The sequence below is a fragment of the Zootermopsis nevadensis genome, unplaced genomic scaffold (assembly GCF_977971745.1).
Source record: "Zootermopsis nevadensis isolate Lab colony 2312 unplaced genomic scaffold, Znev_1.0 Znev_ptg000002l, whole genome shotgun sequence".
NCBI lineage: Eukaryota > Metazoa > Arthropoda > Insecta > Blattodea > Termopsidae > Zootermopsis > Zootermopsis nevadensis.
The window spans coordinates 8,719,990-8,746,225 of NW_028259134.1; the positions used below are offsets into that span (position 1 = coordinate 8,719,990).

At 37.7% G+C, this 26,236-nt stretch overlaps 1 protein-coding gene and 1 pseudogene across 4 annotated transcripts in view; both read right to left on the minus strand.

Moving 5' to 3' along the window:
• Positions 1-5,120: 5,120 nt before the first annotated feature.
• Positions 5,121-19,579, minus strand: LOC110840062 (erythroid differentiation-related factor 1-like; annotated as a pseudogene). The gene is made up of 14 exons (XR_015537375.1): positions 19,210-19,579; positions 17,721-17,968; positions 16,687-16,792; positions 16,111-16,257; positions 15,334-15,507; positions 14,735-14,936; positions 13,909-14,061; positions 13,065-13,176; positions 12,752-12,808; positions 12,440-12,491; positions 11,686-11,854; positions 8,545-8,723; positions 7,893-8,047; positions 5,121-7,424 (listed from the first exon to the last, which is right to left on the minus strand). The product of XR_015537375.1 is annotated as an erythroid differentiation-related factor 1-like (transcript).
• A 1,217-nt stretch (positions 19,580-20,796) lies between these two features.
• The window catches only part of mbl (splicing regulator muscleblind), a 547,255-nt gene continuing 541,815 nt past the window's right edge, over positions 20,797-26,236 (minus strand). For 2 of the 3 annotated variants that reach the window (XR_015535243.1, XR_015535244.1), the window contains one exon: positions 25,841-25,979. Coding sequence is in view for 1 of the 3 variants with exons in the window: in XM_087349109.1 (XP_087205235.1) it covers positions 25,696-25,979 (284 nt within the window). In the remaining 2 variants the exon portion in view is untranslated. Of the gene's footprint in view, positions 25,980-26,236 lie in introns of all 3 variants that reach the window. The other variant, XM_087349109.1, reaches the window with a different exon arrangement.

Here is a 26,236-nt window from a genome sequence, read left to right on the forward strand (position 1 = left end):
AATTTTACAGCGATGTTTCTAAATTTACTTTTAATATTCGTTTAAATCTATTCTCTACCAGGTACATCTGCTTTCCGAAGATTTGAATTATTCTGTAAATTTGTCAATAAATGTATCTGTAACCCGTGTTTAGATGGGTTTTAAAAAAATACACGGGCATTTATTCTTTCTGACAATGGCCAGACGCTGGGAGAATACATAAATTCCTACACAGCTTCAGTCCAATACCATTCGGAATGGCAGCCGGGATCAACTCTTAGCAGTCTTATTTGCAATAGCGCTCTCGTGGACATCGTTGGGGATAAGTGCAGCTCAGCGGGTTGTAAACCCCGCGGCTGATATACCAGACACGCGACCTCAAGAGCGTCGTAACCTAGTAATCCCACAGAAAGAAGTTGCTGCCGCATCTGACGTAAGGCGTGTGGACGAATAATCTCAACCCATCATGTTGGAAATTCATGAAGACAGACAACAAACAAACGAAATTAATGACAGTGGGAACACAGACGGGCATCTTAATTTAAGCAGAAGAAATTCAGAATTTATGCAACAAAAACTACTTGAATGCGGTTCATCTCTATTTGGAGATACGTATGACAACGACTTGATGGAAAATCCGATCAGTAATATAATTGAATTAGGACAGACTTCTCAGGTCCGCGATTGGCCCGCCTAAAAAAATAACGAGAAGATGGTGGTAAAAAAACGTAAATATCCGTCTGGGTCTGGACAACGCCGGGGGTTTTGTATGTAGAGTGTGAGAATTAATAGCCGCTGCTGAAGTCTTGCGGAACTAACAGAAAATATAAAGGTGTTCTTCTTACAGGTCGACGATGAAACCTGAGTACTCGGTTGTGGCAAATTCTGAAGACGATATAATTTGTATTCTCATAGAGGTGATTACGAAGATGGCTGCCTTCTGCATTTTAGATGCTTGTGGTCTAGTAAAAGTTTACAAAAGTTTCAGAAATACTTGCTGCCTCCATGTGTAAGCCGTGGATGGAGGAAACAGTCTGTCAAAGGTAAGACCTTAAACGACAAAAGTGATAGTGGAACCACGGTTCCGGAGAATTAGACGTAAAACGTCTACAAGGAAAGGAAGTGTATTTATTGGCTTTATTCTAAATATTTACATTATACATGTTTTACATTTGAGTAAAGTTTGATTAAGACTTTACTTATTTAAACTGAATTAGTTACGCTTAATATGGTAGATAAATGTAATGTAATGAAATATAATATAAGGTAATGTAAGGTATTATAATGTAAGGCAATGTAATGTAAGGTAAGGTAAGGTTAGGTAAGGAAAAGTATTGTAATGTAAGGTAAGGTAAGTTATTGTAAGGTATTGTATTGTAATGTAAGGTAAGGTAAGGAAAAGTATATTAACTTACCTTTCATTATCTTACGTTACTTTACCTCACCTTACATTATATTACATTACGTTTCCCCACATTTCCGTACCTTACCTTAACTCACTTTACCTTACCTTATCGTCCATTACCTTACCTTACGTAAACTTACCTTACATCAACTTACCTTACCTTTCCTTACCTTACATACCTTACCATACTTTACTTTATCTCACCTTACCTTAACTTACTCACCTTACCTTACCTTACTTTACATTACATTACCTTTCAATAACTTACCTTACCTTACCTAATCTAACCTAACCTCACCTTACATTACCTCACCTTACCTTACCTTACCTTTCCTTACCTAACCTCACCTTACATTACCTTAACTTACCTTACCTCACCTTCCCTTACCTTACCTTACCTCACCTTACCTTACCTTTCATTAATTACCTTACATTATCTTACTTTACCTTACCTTACCTTATCTTACTTTACATTACATTACCTCACCTTACCTTATCTTTCTTTACATTACATTACCTCACCTTACAATATATTACCTTACATTACCTTACCTTACATTATCTTACCTTACCTTACATTATATTTCATTACATTGCGTTACTTTACATAACATTCAGCTACCCCAGACCCATCTAAAGTTAACTAATTCAATTTGGATATGCAATGTTTTAATCAAACTTATCTCAATTGTAAAGCATAAATAATGATCTATTTTGATTAATGCAATTATATAAAGTCTCTTTCCTTATAGTCATATTTACGTCAAATTCTCCGGAAACGTGGTTCCACTGGCAACTTTATGTAAACTAAAAGTTATGTGGGAAATATTCTATGTGCGTTTTTCTCTTCGTGAGCATTTGTCAGTGTGAACATTTCTCTCTGTGTATAGTTTTCTTGTGAGCATTAATGACAGTGGGTGTTTTTGTGTGGAATTATCGTTTGGGCTTACTAAATTTGAGCACGTATCTGGTCACCGTTAAATACATAAAGGCCTTATAATACATTTCAAAATTTAATTAAAGGTATTGTCACAAAACTAATTTCTTATTATAGAATGATATTAAATTTGATATATTGTAGCAGTACAGTAAAATCAAGAAGTATAAAATGTAATCAGAAATTTAGTACAATTGCATTTGTGTAAATATAGCTTATGAGAAAAAGGAATTAGCCTTCTTAAATCAAAACTAAATCACTAAAATAAACGCAGTTCTAACATCTATTAAAATGTTTATAATACTGGCAACTTCTGCTCTATTTTTGGAAAAGAAGATCATGCTGTTACAAACGTAATGACTTTGCACGTAAAGTGGAACGCCCATTTTAGAATCAAGTATGAACAACACAAGAAAGTGTTGTTTACCCACTGACATATTTATGGTAATCCGTTTTAGTTTAGATTCGAATAGCAGAGGCGGTTCGGAATTTTGATAAAAAATAACTTTTTATTAAAATTTTATAAGTTCTTATGTTGCCGACTTTGGAGTTATTTTCGTTCTTGCGCGGTGTTGTCTGTTATAAAGTCAGTGACGGTTCTGAAATACTAATCTATCTCAATCTGTCCTAACTTTACCTATACTAAGAAAATATAACACAACAAACATAACCTAACCAAAATTAACCCAACCCACGCTAGCCAACCTTCCTCGCAAGCGCATTAGTAAAGTCACCTATTCCAGCAATACCTAAAACAATAAAAAGAACTGAAAATGATAATTAACTTCTGCGCAAGCGTAGAAGTTCCACTGCACATGCGCGTCACTAAATTCTTACTCGACCTCGGCGAAGGACGCCTCAACGACCACGACGACATGGTAGAAGTGCTTGAAAACATGGTTTGTACGGACGATTTAGTCGAAAAGATTTGCGGAGATATCATAAGAAACAATGACATCGAAATGCTCAAAACTACCGCAATCCTTGCTGCAAGAAATTGTGACGTCGACGAAACTAATGAGAGAGTTGTTGATTTACTAGACGAAAAGACTGAGCGAATCTACTCGAGCATTGATGGTGTCGAAGACTCGGACAAAGAAAAGTTCAGTGAAATGGTGACACCCGAATACTTAAACACTTTGCGACCACGATCACTGCCCCCACATAATTTGCGTCTACGTAAGAACGCTATAGTCATGTTGGTACGTAACTGGGAAGGATTAGTTAACGGAACACGTTTATTAGTACAGCAGATGACCAACAACCTCCTTCAATGTATGGTCATAACGGGAGATCATTGCGGGGAAATTGTTTTCATTCCACGTATAAAACTATATTGTGACAGCGAATACCCATTTACCATGTGGAGACGTCAATTCCCCGTAACGCCTGCCTTCGTAATCTCTATCAACAAAGCTCAGGGCCAAACGTTCAAAAGAATTGGCATTTATTTGGAACAGGATGCTTTCGCACATGGACAAATCTACGTCGCATTTTCACGTGCACCAAGCGGCAATTGTGTATTTCTTTATCTAAAAAAGGGACGAAAAAATAATCTCATTAAAAACGTTGTCTATAGAGAAATATTGAACGAACATAGTATGAGTGACAGGAGAACAGAAGACATTAAAATAAAAGAAGGAAAGCGAAAACTTGAAATTAATCTTGACGAAATTGAAAGTGAAACAGTTGAACATGCAGTTAAACGTGTAAAAGTTGAAGGGAAAAAAAGAACAATAACTCATGAAGAGAATGAACAACCTATACGGAGAGTGAAGCGGAATGAAACGACGACTACACGTGAAATTGTAACAACTGTCGATCATTTGAAACTCGAGAATGCCAATGGATCAGACTGTTTTTTGATTTCCTCAATAAACATGTTGCATTCAGCTACTACGTTCGTCGAAAGTCTAAAAGAAATGATATTAAATGAATACGACATCGATAACAACGGTGCACAATTGATATCCGAGATTGCAAACGGATACAGAGATCCTCAAAACTTACATAATGTCATTTCAATACGACAAAAACTGAAAGAACATTTGAGAAGAGGTTTTCAAAGTGTGTCCGAAACGATCTACAACATTTTCGAGGAATTAGCAATTGAAATGCAAAACATGTTTGACTATCAGACGGTGAATACAAAAACATGTAGAAATGGTCATCAACGTCAAGAACGTTATAGAAATCAAATATTGGTAATGAACTTACCACAAACGAACGTGACAAACTTCAGAGACTTATTGGAGTATCAAACCAAAACAGATGTGAACGGAACGTGTACGGAATGTCATCATCACTACGTACGTGGAACGACAGATATTGTTATTGGTGACCGTCAAAAGATTTTGGAAATAAATAGATTGACACTAAATGGACTACGCACATTTGAAATAATGAGAATGAGACAAAACAACCAATTAATGTATGGTAAACATTGGAAATTGCAAAGTGCGGTCGAATTTGTGGACATTAATGGTACTGGAAACGACGGACATTTTTAAGGCATGGCGACGTTATAACGATGAATGGCTTATCTTCGACGATAATCACATTACAAAATCTAGAATATTTATCGATAAATGTAAAAGTGTAACACTCTTATTATTCGAAAAAATCATAGAATAAAAAATGTTACGTCATTTGTTTACTCTCTTTGTTGTGTTGTTATATTGCCTTCAAAAATTCCCTTCCGTATTTTCTCATAGTATTTTAACAGAAACAATACGTCTTCGTCGAATAATATATCGTAGAAAGTTGACAGACCAAGAACAGCGAAGTAAAGAAGTAAAATATCAGATTAGAGAATGCGCTCCGGAAGGAGCGTCCTGCTCTAGTAAAGTAAAATTTATTGATCATAAACAATTGTTTGAGTAACTGCATAGAGTTCTGTGAAGCCTTGCCATGCCGTTAAATATTTTATCTATGTAGACAGACCAGCTCAACATATAAATTAGTGCAGTGCTTTGCTTCTGTGTCAGTATGTTTTTCTTACTTAGAATGTAAAATTCTGATCCATGTCTTCTGGGTTGTTGCGCTGAGTAGTCTGGTAGATGTTAACCAACGTTTCAGAGGTCATACTGCCTCCGTCATCAGGCCGAAATCTTCATTGAATTCTTCAGTTGGTGAATCAGTTATGGACTGTACTAGACATTTGAGTTTCTTCCTGACAGTTTTGAGGAATCAAAAATCTTCACTAGTGGTAACTTTAACAGAGTTAAATTACTTAGCATTATGAAAACGTATTTGTAATTTTATACACACTGAAGACTTTTATGGAGTGTTCTTTGTTATTGTATTAGTGGAGTGATTATGTTTCTTGTCAGGTTGTGAACGGTTGAGCACCTACAGAGGTTACAGTAGTACATTTGAATGGATGGGAAATTATCAAGATATGTCTCCTCGTGACAGTAGTGGTAGGCGAATGTGCTCTGTTGTTGCAATCGATGCTCTGCAACTTGGCAACTGCAATTTGCAATACACTCCAAGTAATTTGCTTCGAGAACTGAACAAGGTACGCGTGAGATCGTTATTTATCTTAAATTTTTTTGAGCTGATGAGCCGGGATAGCTCAGTCAATATAGTGACTATCTACGGGCTGGGCGACCGGGGTTCGATACCCGATGGGGGTAGAGGATTTTTCCTCTAGCCTCTGAGTCCAGACCAGCTCTGGAGCCCACCCAGCCTCCTCTACAATGGGTACCGGGGTCCTTTCCCGGGGTAAAGCCGGCCGGGGCGTGAAGCTGACCACACACCCCCATCTACTGCCGAGGTCAAGGAAGCCTACATTGCGTATAGCGGGACAAACTTTACTTTACTTTACAGGACCCTCTTCCGTGTTCAGGACCCTTTTATCAACCCATTTTCTTTTTGGCCAGTAAAGTGACTTCTCCTTAATGCATCAGATAACTTGTCTCTATTTTGTAGTGGTATGACCTTTTAAAATCTCTACATAGGAGGTCACCATTGTAAAATTAGCACCAGACATAGAAATATGAAGCTCTGTTGAATTGGTGCGTAAATACGAGGAAAATCTCGCTCTAAAATTGAAGGAAGTCATGAACATGTTTCTTTTCTTAGTAGCATTATATCCTTTATATTATATCTGTATATTTATTTTGCTTACTCTTTTTTAATTTTACTAGAAAATTTGTGATGTTTCATCATTCCTCCTCTTTCTGTGTGATTTATAAAATCTTATTTTTCTCGATTTATTATATGTGTGCTTTTTGATACTTGCTTCGATATAGGATGATAAAAGTAATTGGATTTCTTCCTGTATATTTGATTTTTTTTAAATTTCAAGAGTCATTTTAATTTATTTTAATTGGTCTTGCAGGCATATGCCGGTTTCCATTGCCCAGAGTTTCAACCCGGTGTTAGGTTAGCAGGAGTGGCATCAGGTAATTGGGGTTGTGCTGCTTTTAGAGGTGTTGCTAAACTCAAGACACTGTTGCAATTAATGGCTGCTTCTGAGGCTGGGGGTCACCTTGCTTATTTCACGTTCGGAGACACCAAGCTACGAGATCAGGTGTACCAGATGTACACATTACTTCTGTTCATGGCGCAATAGCCTGATCTGAGCCTTGGCCTCCTCCCATGTAGGAGGTTTCTTTGTCTTTTGACGTGTGCATTTATGAGTAGTGAGTGACAAGCCCGCTGCCTCTGCACAATTTCTACTCAATTTTAATTTGTCTGTTAGATCCATCTAGTAGTGAATCCGGGAGAGACTTGGGTAAAAAATGGCCACTGAATTTTGCTTACAAAACATCTCGTTCATGCTTGTAAGGTTCTGCCGTAAATCTACGACATGGGACTGCCAATTTTACTTTCCCCCTGAAGGGAGTTGTGCTACGGACTTTTATCACCCTTAAAAATCCATCGACCTTGCCCGGGTTTAAACCTGTAAACCTTGGGGTCAAGTGGTGAGCATGCTGAACATCTACCATACTACACAGTGCAACAACACGCTCCAACTGAATTCGCAAGAAATCCAATGGATGCTCCAGCTGTAACATCAGGTGACTCGATTTCTCATAGTGCAGACGCGACAACAACAACACGTTTTTGCGGCGAGCATCATCTGCTGTCAGGGTCCTGAAACAAACGGAGTATTTTAGAAAAATACAACATTTCTATGGGCCCTTAGCATCTGGCATCATTACTGAAAAAAAGTATTCTTTTCTGACTCAAATTTGGTGTTAATGCAACAAGATACAAAACCTGTGTTCTGATGGGAGTACATATATTTTTCTGAAACTGTATTTACTACACACACAAATCATTTCTTTTTTTGCAAAGGTAATCAATCAAATTATAGAAGCACACTGCACCGTAAGAAATGAATCACCACGTCAAAGATGATCCCAAACAAAAGTTTCAGATGTCAATGAGATCTGTATTTTATGTTCAAACCCTGATGATGGAGGGTGCAAGACCTCTGCAACGTCAATAAACTTCTACCAGACAACATGGCGTTTCAACCCACATGACAGCCATCTTCAAAACATCTGTTGGTTGCACTGACAGCTTTCTGCGCTACTTCCCCTGTATTCTCTTACTTACCTATAGGACTTGTGGTACAGAGATGCGAGTCGGTGATGGATGGTGGCAGCACGGAACTGATAAACAGGCTGGCGCGGGCCTGGCGTGTCAAGGTCGCAATATTTCAATGCTCTCATGAGATACTCCACCACTTCCCTCTCCGCCTCTTCCAGGCTCTGAACAAACGCGACAGAAATACAGAAACAGTGTGAGATTTCAGGTTCTCACGTGTCTTCTGGAAAATTGCTCTATGTAGTCTGGTAGAAAATTAGCAACATTTTCAGAGAACCTCTAAAATGTCAGTCAGTTTCTAACATCTCACAAGCCATCTTTAAGAAAATCTTGTTTCCGTGGAAAAGGACAAAAAAAAACTACATAACAAACAAACATGCTGGTTTCCTCTTGTAACTTAACATGTGGTATCTCATGTTAACACATTCATAACAATATCGCCTCAAGGCACCGCGCAGATAAAGTACGGTATATCTGATTGGAGGGGCGTAGCAGGACATAGAAAAAACCCCAGAGATTAGACGACCTAGTCGGAATACACACGAACCGTCATGCCTCTAGGTGAACGGAAATCAGTGAGCAAAGGCAGAATTTAATGGTCACGGCTGAGTTCTCTTTGATGACATCATCATTCACCCTGTCCACTCTGATCTCAGATAACTCTGGCATGACTGGTGCCACTCGCAAATGTCAAAATGTCTGATTTTTGAATAGGCACCTCGTATCCTCTGTAAGCGGGTCGACTGGACACTCGATGTTTCCCTTTCTTATGACTCACAGGTTCAATTCCACTCTGTGAGGTCCCTGGTGAACAGGTGGTCTGATTTGTTGGGTGGTTGACTGTCAAATGATTTACACCTCCGTAACTTGGCAAACAATCGGTACATTCGATTTCAAAATCTTTGTACTCATATCCTGGCGCAATGAATCTTTCAATGATCCTTGTTTCTACCTCGAACACTACGGTCCCCGTTGAGGTTTCGTTTGTAAAAACTTTATATGATGGAGCAGCAAATCCCTTTGGTTTACCCTCAAGAGCAATTTCCAAACGCGAGTCAACTTCTAAATTCTCAAAATTATATGCAAATTCGTTAACCCGTTGTGGATTTATCTTAGTATACTTATTAAGAAATTTTTAACAAGAGTCTTAGCAAATATGTTTGAGCCTATAAGAGCGTCATTATTGGTAGCTCCTACGACGTGTACTAATAAAACCGTGAATTTATGAGTCAAGGGAGGAGGCCTGCGACAACAAGACATACTAAAACATTTCTTCAAATTTTACCCACATTCTCTTTCTGCTTTTAAAAACACCTCAATTCACTCACTCAGGTATGTATTATTTTTCTGGAGTGAAGGTTATTTTTTTTCTGACACAATCCTTCAATTTTAAAAGACGTGTTTAATCCCACCGCTGCCACCAAATTTGTTGTATACACACCTGGGTGGTGGTGATATTGGAGGTGGGTAAGACGAGTGGTTGCCGTTAATTAATTAAAATATGCTTCTAATAATATGAATATATATTTTATACTAATAATGCAATTGATTCTACAAAGTAGTTACACAATAATTACTAATTCTCCCAATATATACATATAAACCTTATAACCATAACATAATATATGAATAACCTATACTTAACTTATGACTTACTCAACTAGAACCAGTACCTAACTAATACTCTATACAATATCCAGAAGTATTTTAATACTTTATAATAAGTCTTGATTGACTTTAATAACTTTTCAGTGATGTTTTTAGTGAACAGAATTACAGACAACACTCACATACGATGACCACAGTGCACAGCATGCTTGTTAGTGTTGGCTTTCCTGCTACTCGTCTTGACGAATACTGTTTGAAATTCGCCTTCTTTTATACTCATAAAAGTAGTACAAATGTCATTGTGAAATCAGAATATTGCTCTCTGATTGGTGGATAATTGGGTGACTTATGCGTTCGCTAGTGATTACCTCTTAATTGATTACGCATAAAGTGTAACAGTGCGTGATTTCATAGGTCAATCTTGCGCCAGTGTTATCTATCTATCTTAACACCACAATGTCCTTCCTGTTGGTTGTCATGCTGTATTACTCAGTTTACTATTCATACAAGAAGTGAAAGTCATATTGCCAAAATTTAAGGTGTGGGACCATGTGGGTCTCCAAATATAACAGTGTCATTCGGCAAAAAGTAAAACGAAAAAGTGTAACTGCATTGTTATGTTACCTTGGAAACGTCAATTGTTTGCTCAGCATTATTGTTACCTAGCAAACGTCAATTGTTTACTTGGCATTATTGTTACCAAGGAAACGTCATCTGTTTACTTAGCATTGTTGTTACCTATAAAACATTTCATTACATTACCTTATGCCGCAGAGGCCTTCAGCCGAAACGGCCCCTCCCTCTCTGGGTTCATACCCCAGAGACCCAACCAACCAAATTCCTTCGACAACTTGCCTGACAGGATAACCTCCCATCAGCAGCAACAAATCCCAGTTTGAATGGTCGAGGCTCCCGCCACGACGAAACCCCGTTAGCGTTAGCAAAATTTCCGTTCTTATATTACGACCGTTTACCATTTCCAGCAATGCGTCTTGTGCGCAGGAATGGTTTCACCTAGGTAGGGACGATGCTTGCGCTTGCGCAGGCCTCTGCCCTCAGTTAGCTTCTTTGGTTGGTTTGGTTCCTTACATTACATTACCTTACCTTAATAGCCACGGTTGTCTAGCGGTTAGAACGCTGGCCTTGTAATCCTGGGGTCTCGGGTTCGATTCCTGGCGGTGCCCGAATTTATAACTTGTGTTGGGCAAGGCCGTGGTCTAGGCAACATGGAGTTTTCCTCCGGGGGCTTCCCCGGTTTCTCTGTGGCATCCCAACAATTACTCCATTCACACACAGAAGAAGGCAATGGCAAACCACTTCTGGATCACCTGCCAAGAAGGTATATGAACAGGCCCCAGTCCGAGAAAAGGATGGAAGGATCCTGTTCATATGGACCTGTCGTCAGACAGAACACTAAATAAATAATACCTTACATTACATTTCATTACATTACATTACATTCAGCTACCACAGACCCATCTTAAGCGTAACTAATTCAAGTTAAATAAGCAAAGTCTTAATCAAACTTTACTCAATTGTAAAGCGGGTATAAAGGAAATATTTAGAATAAAGCCAATATATAAACTTCCTTTCCGTATAGACGTATTTACGTCTAATTCTCCAGAACCTTGGTTCCACTATCACTTTTTCTCATGGCAAATATGACCACAACCAATTCATTATGGCTGCATCAAGAAAAGTAAAATAAAATGAAATTCTAGGCATGTATGTACAGATCTGTATGGTTAACTTAAAGAAAAACAAATTTTCTAACATCCATTACAACAGGGTCTGAATGATAAGTAAAACAGAAGTTTTAACATCACTGATATTAATCGATATGTGAAAAATAAGGCACGAAATACAATTACAGGCTATAGGTTCATACCTTCATAAGAGACATGCCACATAGTGCGGCAACAGCTGCAAGTTAGATTCCTTACTGTTACTTCAAATTAAAATTGGAAAAAAACATTTTCTGTTTGCAAGTAAGTCACCATTTTCAATAAGTTTGAATATACACTGACATGCTTGTTTGCAAATTTTCTTTTGAGGGTAATTTATAAATTAAACAAGAATTATCAATATTACTCCCCTTTTATTTTAGCTATCAAAAATTTCTGGTGGCTGCACTTAAAGAATGACAATTCTAGAAAGACTGGAACGTGTTACAAATGTTTCAATGATTCAATACCTTCAAATAAATTATCATCCTCACTACTCTTTCCTTCATCCTCCATTCCATTTTGGTCGCAGTTTCCACAGTCCTCATCATTCAATGGTCCATCTAGTCCAGGTGATGCAGGATCTGTATCATCAGGTACATACAGATCTGACATCATGTAGTGTGCTGAAGTTACTATCTGAAGAAAGAATTCTGCCATTACAGATGTGGCAGTATGCACACGTCTAAATAATACGACGCCACTAATGTCCTGGTATTTCAACACTATAGATTAAACACTGCTAATTTATACTGAATGCAATCATGTGCAAACTCAATCCCACAAATATAATGTTATTACTGACAGTGTATAAAATTTTAAAATTTATTTTGAACAAACTAAATGTTCTATTAAATTTACATCAGTATTGACCAAAACAGTAAATGAAAAATATTATTTTTACTAAATTGGCAAGTTGGCCGTGGAAGGAGGTTCTGACAGGAAAATAACAATTCCTGCATGATAGACTGGTTTTAGAAGCCCCAATCCCTGGCTCCCTAAATCCACAGATCTAATGCCCACAAACTTGTTAAATACAATTATCTATGTTTCCCCACTCTTACCCTGTGAACTTGATAACCTATGCACTGAATCTGTGATATAATTGCAAGAATTGAACACAAGATCTTAAAAAATGCTTCAATATGTTTCCTGACCAAAATTCTGCATGGATGCTACTTTTAAAACAATGAAACTAAGCAAAAACAGGACAACTGACGTTACCTGAGAGTACTTCTCCTCCACAAACAGAGTCAGACAATTTTTAAGTAGTATTAAAAATATATTAAAATAGGCCATCAATCACAATATAAGATAATTAAAAGATTAAACTATCATTTTACGTTCCTTATCGAGTACTCGATTTACATGTGGAACATTTACGACATGTTTCGGCTATATATAGCCGTCATCAGGTGTTATGTTATAAACTTTTTAACTGAATTACTGATTTTTACTAATTTTAATGATTTTTAGTTTTCATTTTTCTTATCATGTTTTTTTCTTATCATATCTTATAAATTTTTAAGTAACACATGAATGGTCCCTTGCTGCCTCCGTCCATCTGACGAATGCTTCATATTTCTTGCTACCCTAAAACATAAACAAGTAAAATTTTGATAAACAACTTAACGAAACCTGAAAATTTGTTTAAAAGAATCACATAAATTATGGAGAAGAGAAACAAGAAAACAAAAATATGGTCCTGAAAGAATTTAAGATACAAACTATCTTTTAAACATAGACTGCTGGTTACTTAGCAACAGCACTGCAACAAACAACAGGCTGTACCTTAAAACCTTCCGTATCGCCTATGCTACAGTAATCTATGATCTTAGCTCACACTCACCTATAAAGTAACATTGCCACGGGAACAGTGAATGGGTTCTGTCCCTTGTCATCCATCACATCTGTGCACAGAGACGTCAAGTCATACAGCTTCACCACATCATCGTCTTTACCTACAACACATAAAACATTCCCAGAGTCCTCTGTCACGCAGTGTTAAGACAAACAGTTGTCATTTTCACACCAGAACACTTCCTTAAAATGGGCCACAATAATTTCCTCCTACATCATTCCCAGCAAAACTCACCTCACTAGATATAAATAGCCTCTAAAGTTGATATAACACTATTTACAGCCTACAAACAGACGCAGATTAGTGGTGTAGCAGATGTCTTAACTGAATATTACCCGATTCAAATCTTCTCAAGTTCCTGAGCTCATCATTTCCCCACGTTACATATACCTCAGAAATGTTAAACAAAAATTCAACTAAACCTGGATCCAAACAGCAATGCCATTTTGGTATGCCAGTAGACTATTTAATGACACTGTAAGAACTACAGAGATTACGGAAATGTTATTCATTACATCAAGACATTCTGCTATCTTTTCAAAGTAAAGACTAAGAACAGTAAGAAAACACAGAGAGGACAATGTGCTTTTTCAGACAAGACTCAAACATGTTACCAAAGAAAAGCCAGGTATGTTACTGCTAAGCTAACCTAAACGATACATCAAAGGGCTGTGGAAGTGACGATTGACGTATAGTACACGACTGTAATCTTGAGACTTGCAAGGAATGCAGGAAGTCCGAAGCATTAAAGGCTGACGCTATCTTTCCTCCTTCACCCCACTTCCTCACCCCGCAAGTCTCAAGATTACAGTCGTGGACTGTACGTACTCACCTTTAAATAACCAGTATGTGTGCCCAGCCTTGGTGGCATTAGACTTGAGGAAAGACAGAATATTTTGGGCAACATCTCTGATAACTTTTGGTGAAAACTTTGAGTTCTCCATGTGTGGCAGGTCTTCCGTCTTTATGAGCGCATATTTAAATCCTTAAGTTTTTAGATCAGCCACAGACTGACTAACTAACTAGATGGCTTACTGAACCCGAAGGTTCATCACCGAATTAACCTAAGCCTTCCATCGGACCCTGTCCTGGGCCAACGAAATCCATTCTCCTTCAACTCCTATCTCCCATAGATCCTGCCTGACATTATCTTCCCATCTACGTCTTCCCAGCGGTCTCTTCCCCTCAGGCTTCCCAACCAATACCTGGTGCACACCTCTTGTCCCATCCATGCGCGCTACATGTCCCGCCCATCTCATTCTTCTCGACTTAATAACCCTGACAATATTGGGGGAGGAGTACAAATTTTTAAGCTCATCATTATGCAATTTTCTCCATGCCCCATCGTCTTCTCTCCTAGGCCCAAATATCCTCCTCAACACCCGATTCTCAATCACCTGCAATCTGTGTTCCTCCCTCAGGGTGAGAGACCATGTTTTGCACCCATACAAAACAACAGGCAAAATTATTGTTTTGTATACTTTAATTTTCAGGTTTAGGCCTCAGACAGACAATAAATTTATAAATGAAAATCAGTGCCAAGGCATTGAACAAATAACCCACTAAACACAGAAGTAAAACAATGCACTGGTTTATTTATTAAGATCTAACGCGGATTAGTTATCTGGTGCAGACAGTGGCGTCGGACCACCAGGCACCGAAGAACTTGAATTTAACTGAAATGTACCTGAGCCTGAGGCTGATGCATGGGTGAGTTGTGTCCCAAAATATGGGCATATCTGTACCGATAAGCATCTGGATATCCTCAAACGTCCACACAACATTGCGCGCAAACTTGTGGTTAAATGTTGGGTCAGGAAGATTCTCCTCTGGCCTTGGCTCTGGCAAAGATGGCCAAGACTTGAAACACAAAACAAAATAGTCAAGAAATTACATTTGTTAATGCAGAGAAATGCTGATCACAATGGGAGTTGTAAGATTTTAGGTATTCACAGTGGTGAGTATGAAGATTTCTGTCTTCTGGGTGGTTGTGCCGTGTAGTCTGGTTCATGTTGACCAACGTTTCAGAGGTCATACTGCCTCCATAATCAGGGCCCTGATGACGGAGGCAGTATGACCTCTGAAACGTTGTTAGCATTGACCAGACTACATGGCGCAACAACCCAGAGGACAGAAATCTTCTGACATCTGTCAACATTTATTTACGGTTAAGTAAATAAGTCTGTAAAACGCCAGTGAATTTCTACCAGACTACATGGCACAACATCCCAGACGACAGTCGGCTTCAAAGACTCACCGTCGCCACGGGCATCGACAGAGGAGCGTCAATGTCCTCCATGTTATTTTCCTGCATCTCACTTTCCTAATTTTTTGGTTCTGATACAGCGAGACTATGGTACAGGAACTTTGACATCAAACTCTTCTGTTGCAGAGCACAACGGCTATTATTCTTGTGGAACAACCGCTTCTCCTGTTAACAGATACATTCGGCCTTGGATCTTCAACGTGTCCGTAATGATGGTGATTGCTTCAGGAACTCAGATACTCAAATTTCCTGCTATTTATGGGACCTGACAATTCATCACCATGTTCACAACAGTCTATAACTATATGATACATTTTAATATTATCCTCCCACATGCATGTGGCTGATATACAGTGGTTAAGAATGCGACTTGATGCTTTCTGAGCTGCATACATTGTACAGCGACAAATATGAGGATTACTTTGAAGGATAAGCTACAGACGTCAAAGGAAACAGTCACGCCTATTGTATGGGATTATCCCAACACTTACTGACAGGAATGGGGGTGTGAGGTGGGGATGGGGAACTAAAATCAACCTCCAAAGCCAAGATCCGAATTTCTGACTTACCACATTTACAGCAAAAATCCTGACCACTCATGCATGCAGTAGATAAGCCATAATATATGATAATAACCTTTAGAAAGATTTCAATTAATTTTTAAACATTAGGAGTTCGTCGACAGAGTAATATGAGTATGTATTCAAGTACCATTTTCATGCTACTTTAAATTGCGAGATTTTATTCTGGAGACTTTTGATGCATTACCTTGTCATTCAAGGATTTCAGAACGTGATCGAAAAAGAATTTCTTCAGCCACTCCCACTCTGTTTCTGCAGTCCGTAGCAGGTGTTTATGTATGTCAAACTCATCAATAAGCAGAGTGTTCTCAATCCGATGTACCATCATGCTTACCTGCAAAAAGCACCAATAAAATTAAAAAAAATATAATCTCAATCCCAGCACCTCTCACATATATCTTACTGAAACACCAAATGAGGCAATAATAAAGTGATAATAAATTTATTGCAACATTCAGTTTCAAATAAGAAATGATTCTCAAAAACCAAATCCTACCCCACTTTAATACTACTAACATATGTTGCAGTTTTAATTATTTTCAGGAGGCCGTGTTTGAATTTCAACCCAGAAACCAAATATCATGAGAATTTTCAAGGCACTGCTCAGTCTCTCCAAGCAAATGTTGTGACAATGCTTTAAAGTAGGCCATTATTACTTTATTCCACATCTTTTCCAATTCATCATTTTTAATCATCCTATATTAATGCAGGTATTTGGAAAAGCATAATTAAATAAACCTAGACACTATTACAGGAAACTAACCGGCCCTTTACTGTACGGGATCTTCAACAGTTTCTTTATATTCTCTGCGTCTGAAACAAAATCCACTTCACCCACACAATCTGGAAACATGTGAGCCATCCGGAAACTGAAATGTTCACGTAACATAAGAAACACGTTTGTACATGGAAACCTGATTTAAAAGTTTTGGCACAACTACTGAAACACAGATTAAACTTTATCAATAAAAAATACAAATTGTTAGCCCCAGTTCATACGAATAACAACTATTTATGACCACCTTAATATTTATACAATCTAATGGTTTAATGTTATGCATAATTTCCACAAGTACAGAATCCTACCACATTACACTTGTCTGATAAAGCCATCAAGTTTGTAATTGTTAAATAACAAAAATGTTACACTGTAGGTACATTTATTGTCTATTTCCGCATAAAATGTCGTGTTCTTTGAACATGTGGTACATTCATTACCACCACAAAACAGATAATTGAACACTGAGTTTGATATCACATTTTTTATATACTACAAAAACATAACCTCAACAAAAGCTATATATGTTTTATGATATATTACCACACAAAATTTCAGAAATGTGCTTTAAGTGGAAAAAATGTAATTTCCAACTCATAAGTCTCCATAGTCCTATGATGGTATAACTGACGGCAGAAAATTTAAAAATACAGAGGTGACACATCTGATTTATTAAAAATTGAAATATTTCAATCATAAAAATTTCATTATTCTACACTGAATAATGTTAACCTTTCATTCATCTCAAAAGTTTGCTTTGGTGACCATGTTAAAAATATAGTGTCAATTTTTCTTAAATGTCATGACCAAGTTTCATTAAAATCAGCCTCAATTAAAAAAATTAATTAGACAAACATGCATCTCAAAAGACATGGCTGACTTATTTCTTGGAACATAAACTTTGAATATCACTGTTGAATTTCATAACCTGTTGTTAAAAGAAGACTCCACTTAAACTTCTCAATTTTATTCTATGCACACAAAAATATAACTGATATGCTCTTCACTACGATACATACCTTGAAAACCCTGAAGAATGGGATGATACATATTGAAGGCCATATGATTCAGCAGAACTGCTTAGCCAATTGGAAGGTGGCAAATTCAAGTATGTATTACACTGTAGGAGGGCAAAGTTTGCGTAGGATTGTACGGATGAATATTTAACAACTGAAGTTGATTTAACATGCTTACGAGGGGAATCTGGAGATGGAGCCAGCCTCCAATTCTCTATTCCTCTCGCATCATCTTGTACGTCTGTCGAATACTAAACAGACACAATAAAAGATTCACAGAATGTATTGCTGATTAAATGTACAGCTGTAAATATATTTGTCAACATTAATAATGAACAATTCCTGCCATAACCTCCAAGTGTGTTGCAATTTTTATAATTTAAAATAATCTTTGCAAAGGAGTAAGGTTAGGTAAATATCTTGATGGTTAATTACACATCATGTCATAACGACATATGGCATAGTAGAATTACAAGTCCATGCATTCTTAATATCTGCATTAGATTGAGAATAAATGGTCAGCTGCTTTACCCTCACAGAAACAGCCCCCAGTACACATTACAGTGAAGCTGTTGGGTGGGCCTATAAATAAAAACGATAAATCTGTATCCCTCATACTGTAGTCCCCCAGCCCATAGACTAGGGGCTATACTGGGCACCTCACATCACAGTGTTACTGTGATATACCAGTTTTACCCTAATCTATCTCAAAATAAAAGTTTCATGTGACCAGTATCTGGTATTATACACTCTATAAAAACAACAAATTATACACAGGTTTCAGAATTTTTACTACATTTAATCAACTGGATAGAAGTCCAATCTTCTGCTCCACCAATCAGCACCTTATTATCCAACTCACCACCTATTGCTTGTCTGAAATAAGGCTTCCAAACACCAAGCATTTACCCTGAAGATCACAACTACAATGTTGGACAATTTTCAAAATTTGAGATGGTCCACCCTCAAGAGTCGAAGTTACAAATATTCAATCAGTTGAAAGTCTTCCACTACATGACACAAGTTGATTGTGATGAAAATTTTTCATTACTAAAACTATAAACCTTGCACCTAGTATTAAAAATTAATTTTCCCCTCCCCCAAACTTGCAACTTCCTAACATTGCACATGATGAACACCATTCACCAAAATTGGCAAGGAACACTTCAACAAAATTGTTTGCAAATGTGTATACAAAATGGAAATTTGTTTTAATGTGTTAATAGTGCGAATGGGGGGGGGGGCAATACTTTGCTGATTGGTGGGGGGGAGGTACTTAATTAATTGTATGCCGACAGCCACGGGTGCGGTGTGCGGGGATTGACTACATTTAGTAAAACTTTCACACCATACTCGTTCTTCTGTCCGCTTTAAAAAAATCCCCTGGCTGATACATTGAACAGGAATGAGCGTTCAAGTATAGGTCTCTCATCTCGAAGACTGTATATATCATATACGCACAAGTTACTTATGTCAGTACCAGACCATATACCTCTCTTTCACAGGGCTGTGTTTGATTACCTTCCATCGAGATTCCCCTTTATTACGCTTAATTCAAATTTTACAAAGATCAACAGCCTTCTCTGCAATAAATTACAGGTTAGGCTACAAACAAATTTCTTTGTATCAAGGTCAATTTTCACAGCATCGTGAAATTATGAAACTTGTTAGCACGCAGGTCCGTTCACATTTGATTTGTTTAGCTCTCGATTCTCCAAACATTGACTGTATAACAGTAAAAAAATCTAAAAAAACTTTTTATTCCATAACATCTACTACTTTTTTATGTTGTGACACATCAATAAATTTATGTCTACTATTTGACTCTCATATTGGACACCATGAAGCAACACAACTGCCGCCTTTCGGCGAATTACAAAGTCGAATTCATAATCCGGCTAGGACGGCTCGATTGAAATAGCAGTGTTCTCACATTCTACATCAAGGCCACAAATTTGAAAATTCACTGATTCCAAAATAAAAAAATTCCCAGCCGTTATAATACACGTTAGCAATAGCGGGTATGCTTTCTTGTGTAATTACTTTTGCGGTAATACTGTAGTTGACTAAGTTACTGTCATAACTATGTAATTTATATTTGTATCAGGAATAAGCATTGTATTTGTGCTACGATTTGTTTCGCATCCTGATATCCGGGGTTCCTGTACCAGTGAACATGTTGAATGGGTTGTGACATTGTGTAATTTTGTAAGTGATTACCAGTATTTTGGACAAATGTATCCTCTCCATTTCAGCACTGAAATGAAGACAGAAGCAACATTTTCCTCTGAAAAATTGGTAACCATTTATTAAACCACGTGATGTCTCCACACCAAATACAATGATCATATGCATGCTTCACAATTTGATCGTCACGGACATGTTTGTAAAAAAGAAAATAATATGTCATGTCTTTAACATTATTATTGTTATTTTTACTGAATTTTACACTACCATGGCGGAATATGAATAAGAACAAATTAATGTAGTTTCCTAATGGAGAGAACACCGTCTTGATAACTATCTGTCCTCAACCACAGGTTACTGTACTGTAAAGCAAAACCCTTCTTTCAAATCCCAAAGAGATATTCGATTACTGGGTCTTTGATTGGCCTTAAGATTCCAACTCTCCGATTACCCCTAAAGCATCCAGTGCTTCAGCCCTAAGTTCATCTCACCCGTCATTCATTCCAGATATACGAGCCCTTTTGGTTGTTCATCAACCATCTCCAGATCCATAAAATTTGCAATACACACAAATATTCAATTATTCATTGTTTGCCCTTTCAGGAAATAAATACCAGACAAATCAGGATTGAGTAGAAATTGTGCTTGTCATTCACTACTTATAAAAGCACATTTGAAAGATAAAGAAACCTCCCACATGAGAGGAGGCCAAGGCTCGACTTCGGGATGTCGCGCCATAGAGTCAATTAGCTGAACTGAAATAAAACAGTGGGAGAGTAAAGTAGCTGTGATGTGCGTCTGCAATCTACTTACAACACATTCCTTGAAGCATCCTCTTCACTTCTTCATGACCTGATTTATTCCAGAGTGGATAAATAAAATAAAACACAACTTTATTTCACATAATTGTTTATTTATCTACTGTACTCAGAAAATGGGGGAATATTATTTTCTTTATTTTACTGCTGTCACTTCCATATGCACTAGATGAAAGTGGTTGATACCCGATGTTGCATCTGAAGGAGTAATATCTGCCACACCAACTGTTTGGGAGAGGGGATGCTATTTTTACAGAGTACAATGTTTTGTGAAGACAGTTCATAACACACATTTGTGATTGCTGAAACAAAACCTCAATACAGAATTAATGGAATGGACACCATCATAAATGACTCCATAATTTCACAATAAAACTCTGTAAATTGAAAATTTCAAAATTTATTTCCAGTTTCCACCACCTTAGTTTGAACAAAATAATGAAATGTCTTCACAAAGAATTTATCTCTTTCTTTCAAGATATTTTTGTGTTAGCTGAATAGGGTAAAAGCCACCTTCAAAACGCAGTATTAGGCACACAGTTTCTGTGCGACTCATTTGGCCCAACGGAATGTCAGAGGCAAATCTCGTTTCCTTTTCTGAAATAGGAAATCGGAAGGTAGCGAACAGGAATTTGGTATAAAATGTTTGTCGCATGTGAAATATTTTCTTACTGGATTATTACTCAAAATAATCATTTTGAGCAATTCTCCACATCCGTTGCATTAGCAGCACAGTCCTTCACAACACAGGCAGGACTTGAATAACATGGGGGGGAGCCACCATTACGCACTTGACGAGATGGTGCTAGTGATGATGATGGTTCCTGCTTCTTTAATGCAGAAAATGTGGGAATTCATCTCATATTCATCCCATGTACAAAATATCTTGAAAGATTTACATCCTTCTACATAACCTCATTGAAAAATAAAGGCATTTTTGAGTTTGGTGTAACCAACATTTTATCCACTCATTGCAGATATTAACTTCCACAGAGAGCAGGTGTACTATGCGTCTTACACATATTCACACCTGGTTATTATACAAACTATTCAACAACAAGGAGAAAACCTAATGTTTGAAACAATTTTCTTATACGTACACACATTAATTTTTTACACCCACGGTTGATATTACTTAAACAGTTGATCAATTCAAAAATAAAAGTCTGATCCGCTGTGCAGTTTTCTCCTCATTCCTGAATAAGTTAATCTGAATTGTAAAGTCTAACAATAACATAACAAGGTATGAGTAATGGTTATAGTGAGGCTTAAATAACAATCATTACTAAAATATCACAAAATTATTGATAAATGAAAAAATACTGAGCCACTGTCATGTACTATGTGAGATCCACTTTTCTCAAAAGTGACTCTTTGTTTCATTCTCTTCTGATCTTCAAAAATAGATTCAACTAGATACAGTACACTGGACTCAAAGACAACCAGCCTACAAGATAAGATAATGTGGAGGGGAGACAGGCCTTGATTATTTAAGGGGGGGGGGGGGGGGAAAGACGGATAAACGCTCAGCTACGTGAACTTTAAACTCAAGAAATCCTTACAGCCCAGAGTAAAGCTTTCACGGGCCAGCTCGGGAAGCGATGGACCTGTGAAAGTCAAGGGGCAGCCTGAGCAAGGAGGTTATGTTACTTGAGGCTGGGGAGGACAAACTAAAATATGCACGATCTAAAACAAGCTGCTTGCAGGGTTGCCACAAAGCATAATGTAAAAACTTACTCTCTATGTATCCAATATGTACAAATTGTGGTGTACAGTCCTTTTAATTTCCTTCTGTAGAATATGATTAACCTAAGCTGGTGTGATCTATGCTTGGAACAATGGACCACCAAATAGCAGTGGTGAGTGGACATTAGATAAATCATCACTTATTAGATGGGAGGGGATCTTCTCAAAACATGTTCAAGAGAGCACAGAATAAAGAGTTAAAAGAACGAACATCCTGTATGACACGATGGCTTGGGTCCATTACGTGGTAACATACCGACCGCAGTCATACTAGCATGCTTAATTAACATACACATACTTTATTAATCTCACACATTTAGGAACTTAAAACATGGGTATCTTAAACAAACAGCGTGTAGTTAACAATTTCCCTTTGAAAAGATCCGCTCCTTCTTGAGTCCACTGGAAAATGAAGAACATTCAATTGATATTTTCATTCCTTCATGGGTATATTTAAGCCAAAATAATTATTATAAAAGATTATATTTGGATTTACATAATCATACACAAGTGTATGTCCATAATATCGTTCACTTTCCAATGGAGTAACAAGCACATTAAAATATATACCTAAATGTACTGAATATACTGGTAGGCTAGGAAGTGTAGTTTTGGAATACCTATGAGATCTATAGAGACATTAAAATGAGTCATCCATCCTCTTTCCTTGAAAGCGGTCTAAGCATGCATACATGCACTGCACTCTACAAGGAATAATATTGACAAGACTCTGCCTGTGGGGCCAAGCCTTCTCACAGCCAAACTAAACAATTTGTGGCTGGGTCAATAACTGGATCTAAGCAGACAGAAAGAAAGCTAACAACTACATTATCACACCTAATAGGTTACATGCAATGTAAAATGCAAGGGTATATGTTGCTTCGAACAAAGCATGTCCATTCTTGAATGAATACATTAGTGTTTCTTTAATTATTTAAATAATTACTGAAGGATTACATTGTCTACTGTGTCACATTACATGATACATCGCTTGGCTAACGTACAACTACATTATAACTATATGATAGAAACCTTCTGTTGCCAGTTACTGGAGGCGTGGAACCTCACGGCTGGCTCAATCTGCCATTGACTGTTGGGTCTTTCCCAGTACCTAAATGGGGCATAGGCATTCTTTTACTGTTTGCTGTGGATAGCAAGAATGGAAGTGCTTTGTTTTCCAGTAAGCCGCAGTGAGGGGTGGATGGGGGTCTCTCCGGGCCTCGTCACCTAGGCAGCCAGAGTGGCTGACGAGCCGTCCATAACCGAGGGCTACTGGTGCCGGAAAAATCTAACTGCGGACGAAAAGCCTGCGATGCTGAATTTAATTTTGCGTCCTGTTTCTTAGGCATTCATGTCTGGGACTAAAATAAGCTGACCGAAGCCTATGACGTGATAACACCTAGAAGCTAGCAAGCGGCGACTCAAGCTAACCCTGCTCTGCCGGAACTTTTCATTAAAATGCTGCCTAGACCCTTGACTACAGTCAATTCTGGAAGCTCACTCTTCTAAATCTTGGTATTAAAGGGAAAGATTTTCTTTAACAACATGGCCTAAATTTTCAATAGTCACTATTTCTAACTCTTGAATAAAAGTAACATCCACTTTTAAAACTCATCCGAGGTCAAACGACCACAAGTCCATTCATCTTCTTATATACTATATACATAACACATTCTGTTTCGTAACAACACCAATTACCTGCCAAGAAGGTACACTCAACCTCAACCTTGAATCAAGACAAATATAAACAATATAATCATTTTCGAAAACAAGAGTTTATGCTTTACAATGTAAATACAGTGCGATACCCTTCTCAGAAAACCTTATCACATTCATTTTACAACAAATCTAGTAATGTATGTGTGTGGCTTATGTATTTACAATAATTTCTTACATCTTACCCTTTAATACCAAACACCAACTCCTTAAGGCTGGGGCAATTTGACTGCTAACCGACAGAATCCAACCAAAACAACGTACTATCGAGCCTGCTAAGAAGAAAAAACCTTTGCCCTGACCTAACTTTGATTCTTAAATGCTGTACAGGAACATTTATTCAGTTTTAAAAAAATGTGGCACTTCTTTCGTCTGAGAGATATCACGGAGTACAGTACAAGCATAGTGCAAACAAGACCTCTTTCATTCTTGCGAGGCTCTTGAGTCCTGTTTGCACTAAATATGTTTGTAAGGGAAAACATCCAAATACGTTTTGTCACAGCCTCTAAGGACAGAACACCAGTTAGAGACTGAGTTACAATCACTCATTTGACTAGAACCAATCAGGATTTTTCTTTCTCTTGTGTATATGGTTTGGCAGAAAACAAAATTTCAACAATAAAAATCACAGGTGACATCATTTTCATACCATGGCAGTGACCTTTTGCAGTCTTCCAGACCTCCCTGGCTTTTCGTATCAGCGATTATTGCACAACTTTTTTGCGATGACCACAGATATTACATTCCCTTTTGTAACAATTTGGTTTACTTTAGAATATATCTTGCAGGCTATTCCGCCCATCTGCCAAGCCATACCACTTACAGTTAATGTTTGTAATTTTTGTCTTAATGAATTGAAATGTGGTCTCAGTCTGTAACATGTAAGTGCTGATAATCCCCATCTATCTCACTTGCACCTCTTCCTTTGTCGGAAACTTGAATGAGTCCAGCCTATTCTCTTCCTTGTTTTGTTGTATTTTCAGTGGGGGCTGGGCGGTCCCAGGCCTCATACGTTCTTGGAAGTACGTACTTCAACACCCAGGAGCGTATTCATCAACTATTAACCTACTTGGGGAACGATACAAAATGACAGTTTTGTCAATAGCCCTTTCAAAGGGACTCTTTTCTTTGTGTATTCCAAAAAGAAACTAGGACAATGAGTATAAAAAACCTTTCCATTCTCCATGTTTTGTGGACCTTGGTGCTCCTCGCTGCCGCAATTACTGACGGTCATGCCACTCAGATAGTTTAACCACCCACCTTGCCACACTCCCAAATTGACACTGCCGTGGTAACATGCTTAATATGTCCTATGTTGCCCAGTATTCTATACTTATAACTTCATATAATGCAAAATTAGCTTTATAAATCAATTAATATATTTTGTGTCACTTCATGACATAATAATTATATAAACCTTATAATAAACAAGTTCATTTTTTTAAACAACAAAAAAAAAAAAGCTCTTGAAAGAGAAAGACAGTAACAGACTTGTCTGCACGAGTGATAAACTAGGAATTGAAGCCAAATACTTGTTGGCAGAGCATGCTATTTGGATTTCCCGAGGAGACCGTTACACTGGTCCTAAGTTGTCCGGCAGCTGCTGCTGCTGCTGCTACAATGGCAGCAGAAGGAGAAATTGAGAACTGTCCTTTATTCTCCAGCTGTGCTGCCATCTCATTAGCCGGGGGCAATGCGATGGGTATGTGGTAGTATTTACACAGTGGGCGACCACACTTCCCCGTCACTGCATCCCGGCACACCATTACCTTCATGTCCACAACCTCCACATGACCTGAAAATCGTGACAATTTGGTTAAATTTCAGTTATTGGACAAAACCAGGGGTTTTACAGGGTCTGGACTGTTTGCTACTATTAAAAGATAACATGATACAATAACTGGGTCTGTATAAATTATACAAAGAATAAGTGTCAACCTTTACTTTTCTATTCTTCTTCTTCTTCTTCCATTTCTTGACCATTACTTTGGTTGTCTTCTGGTGCCTAATATTTTCTTCCATTCTTCTCTATTTTCCCATCCTTCCAGAGGT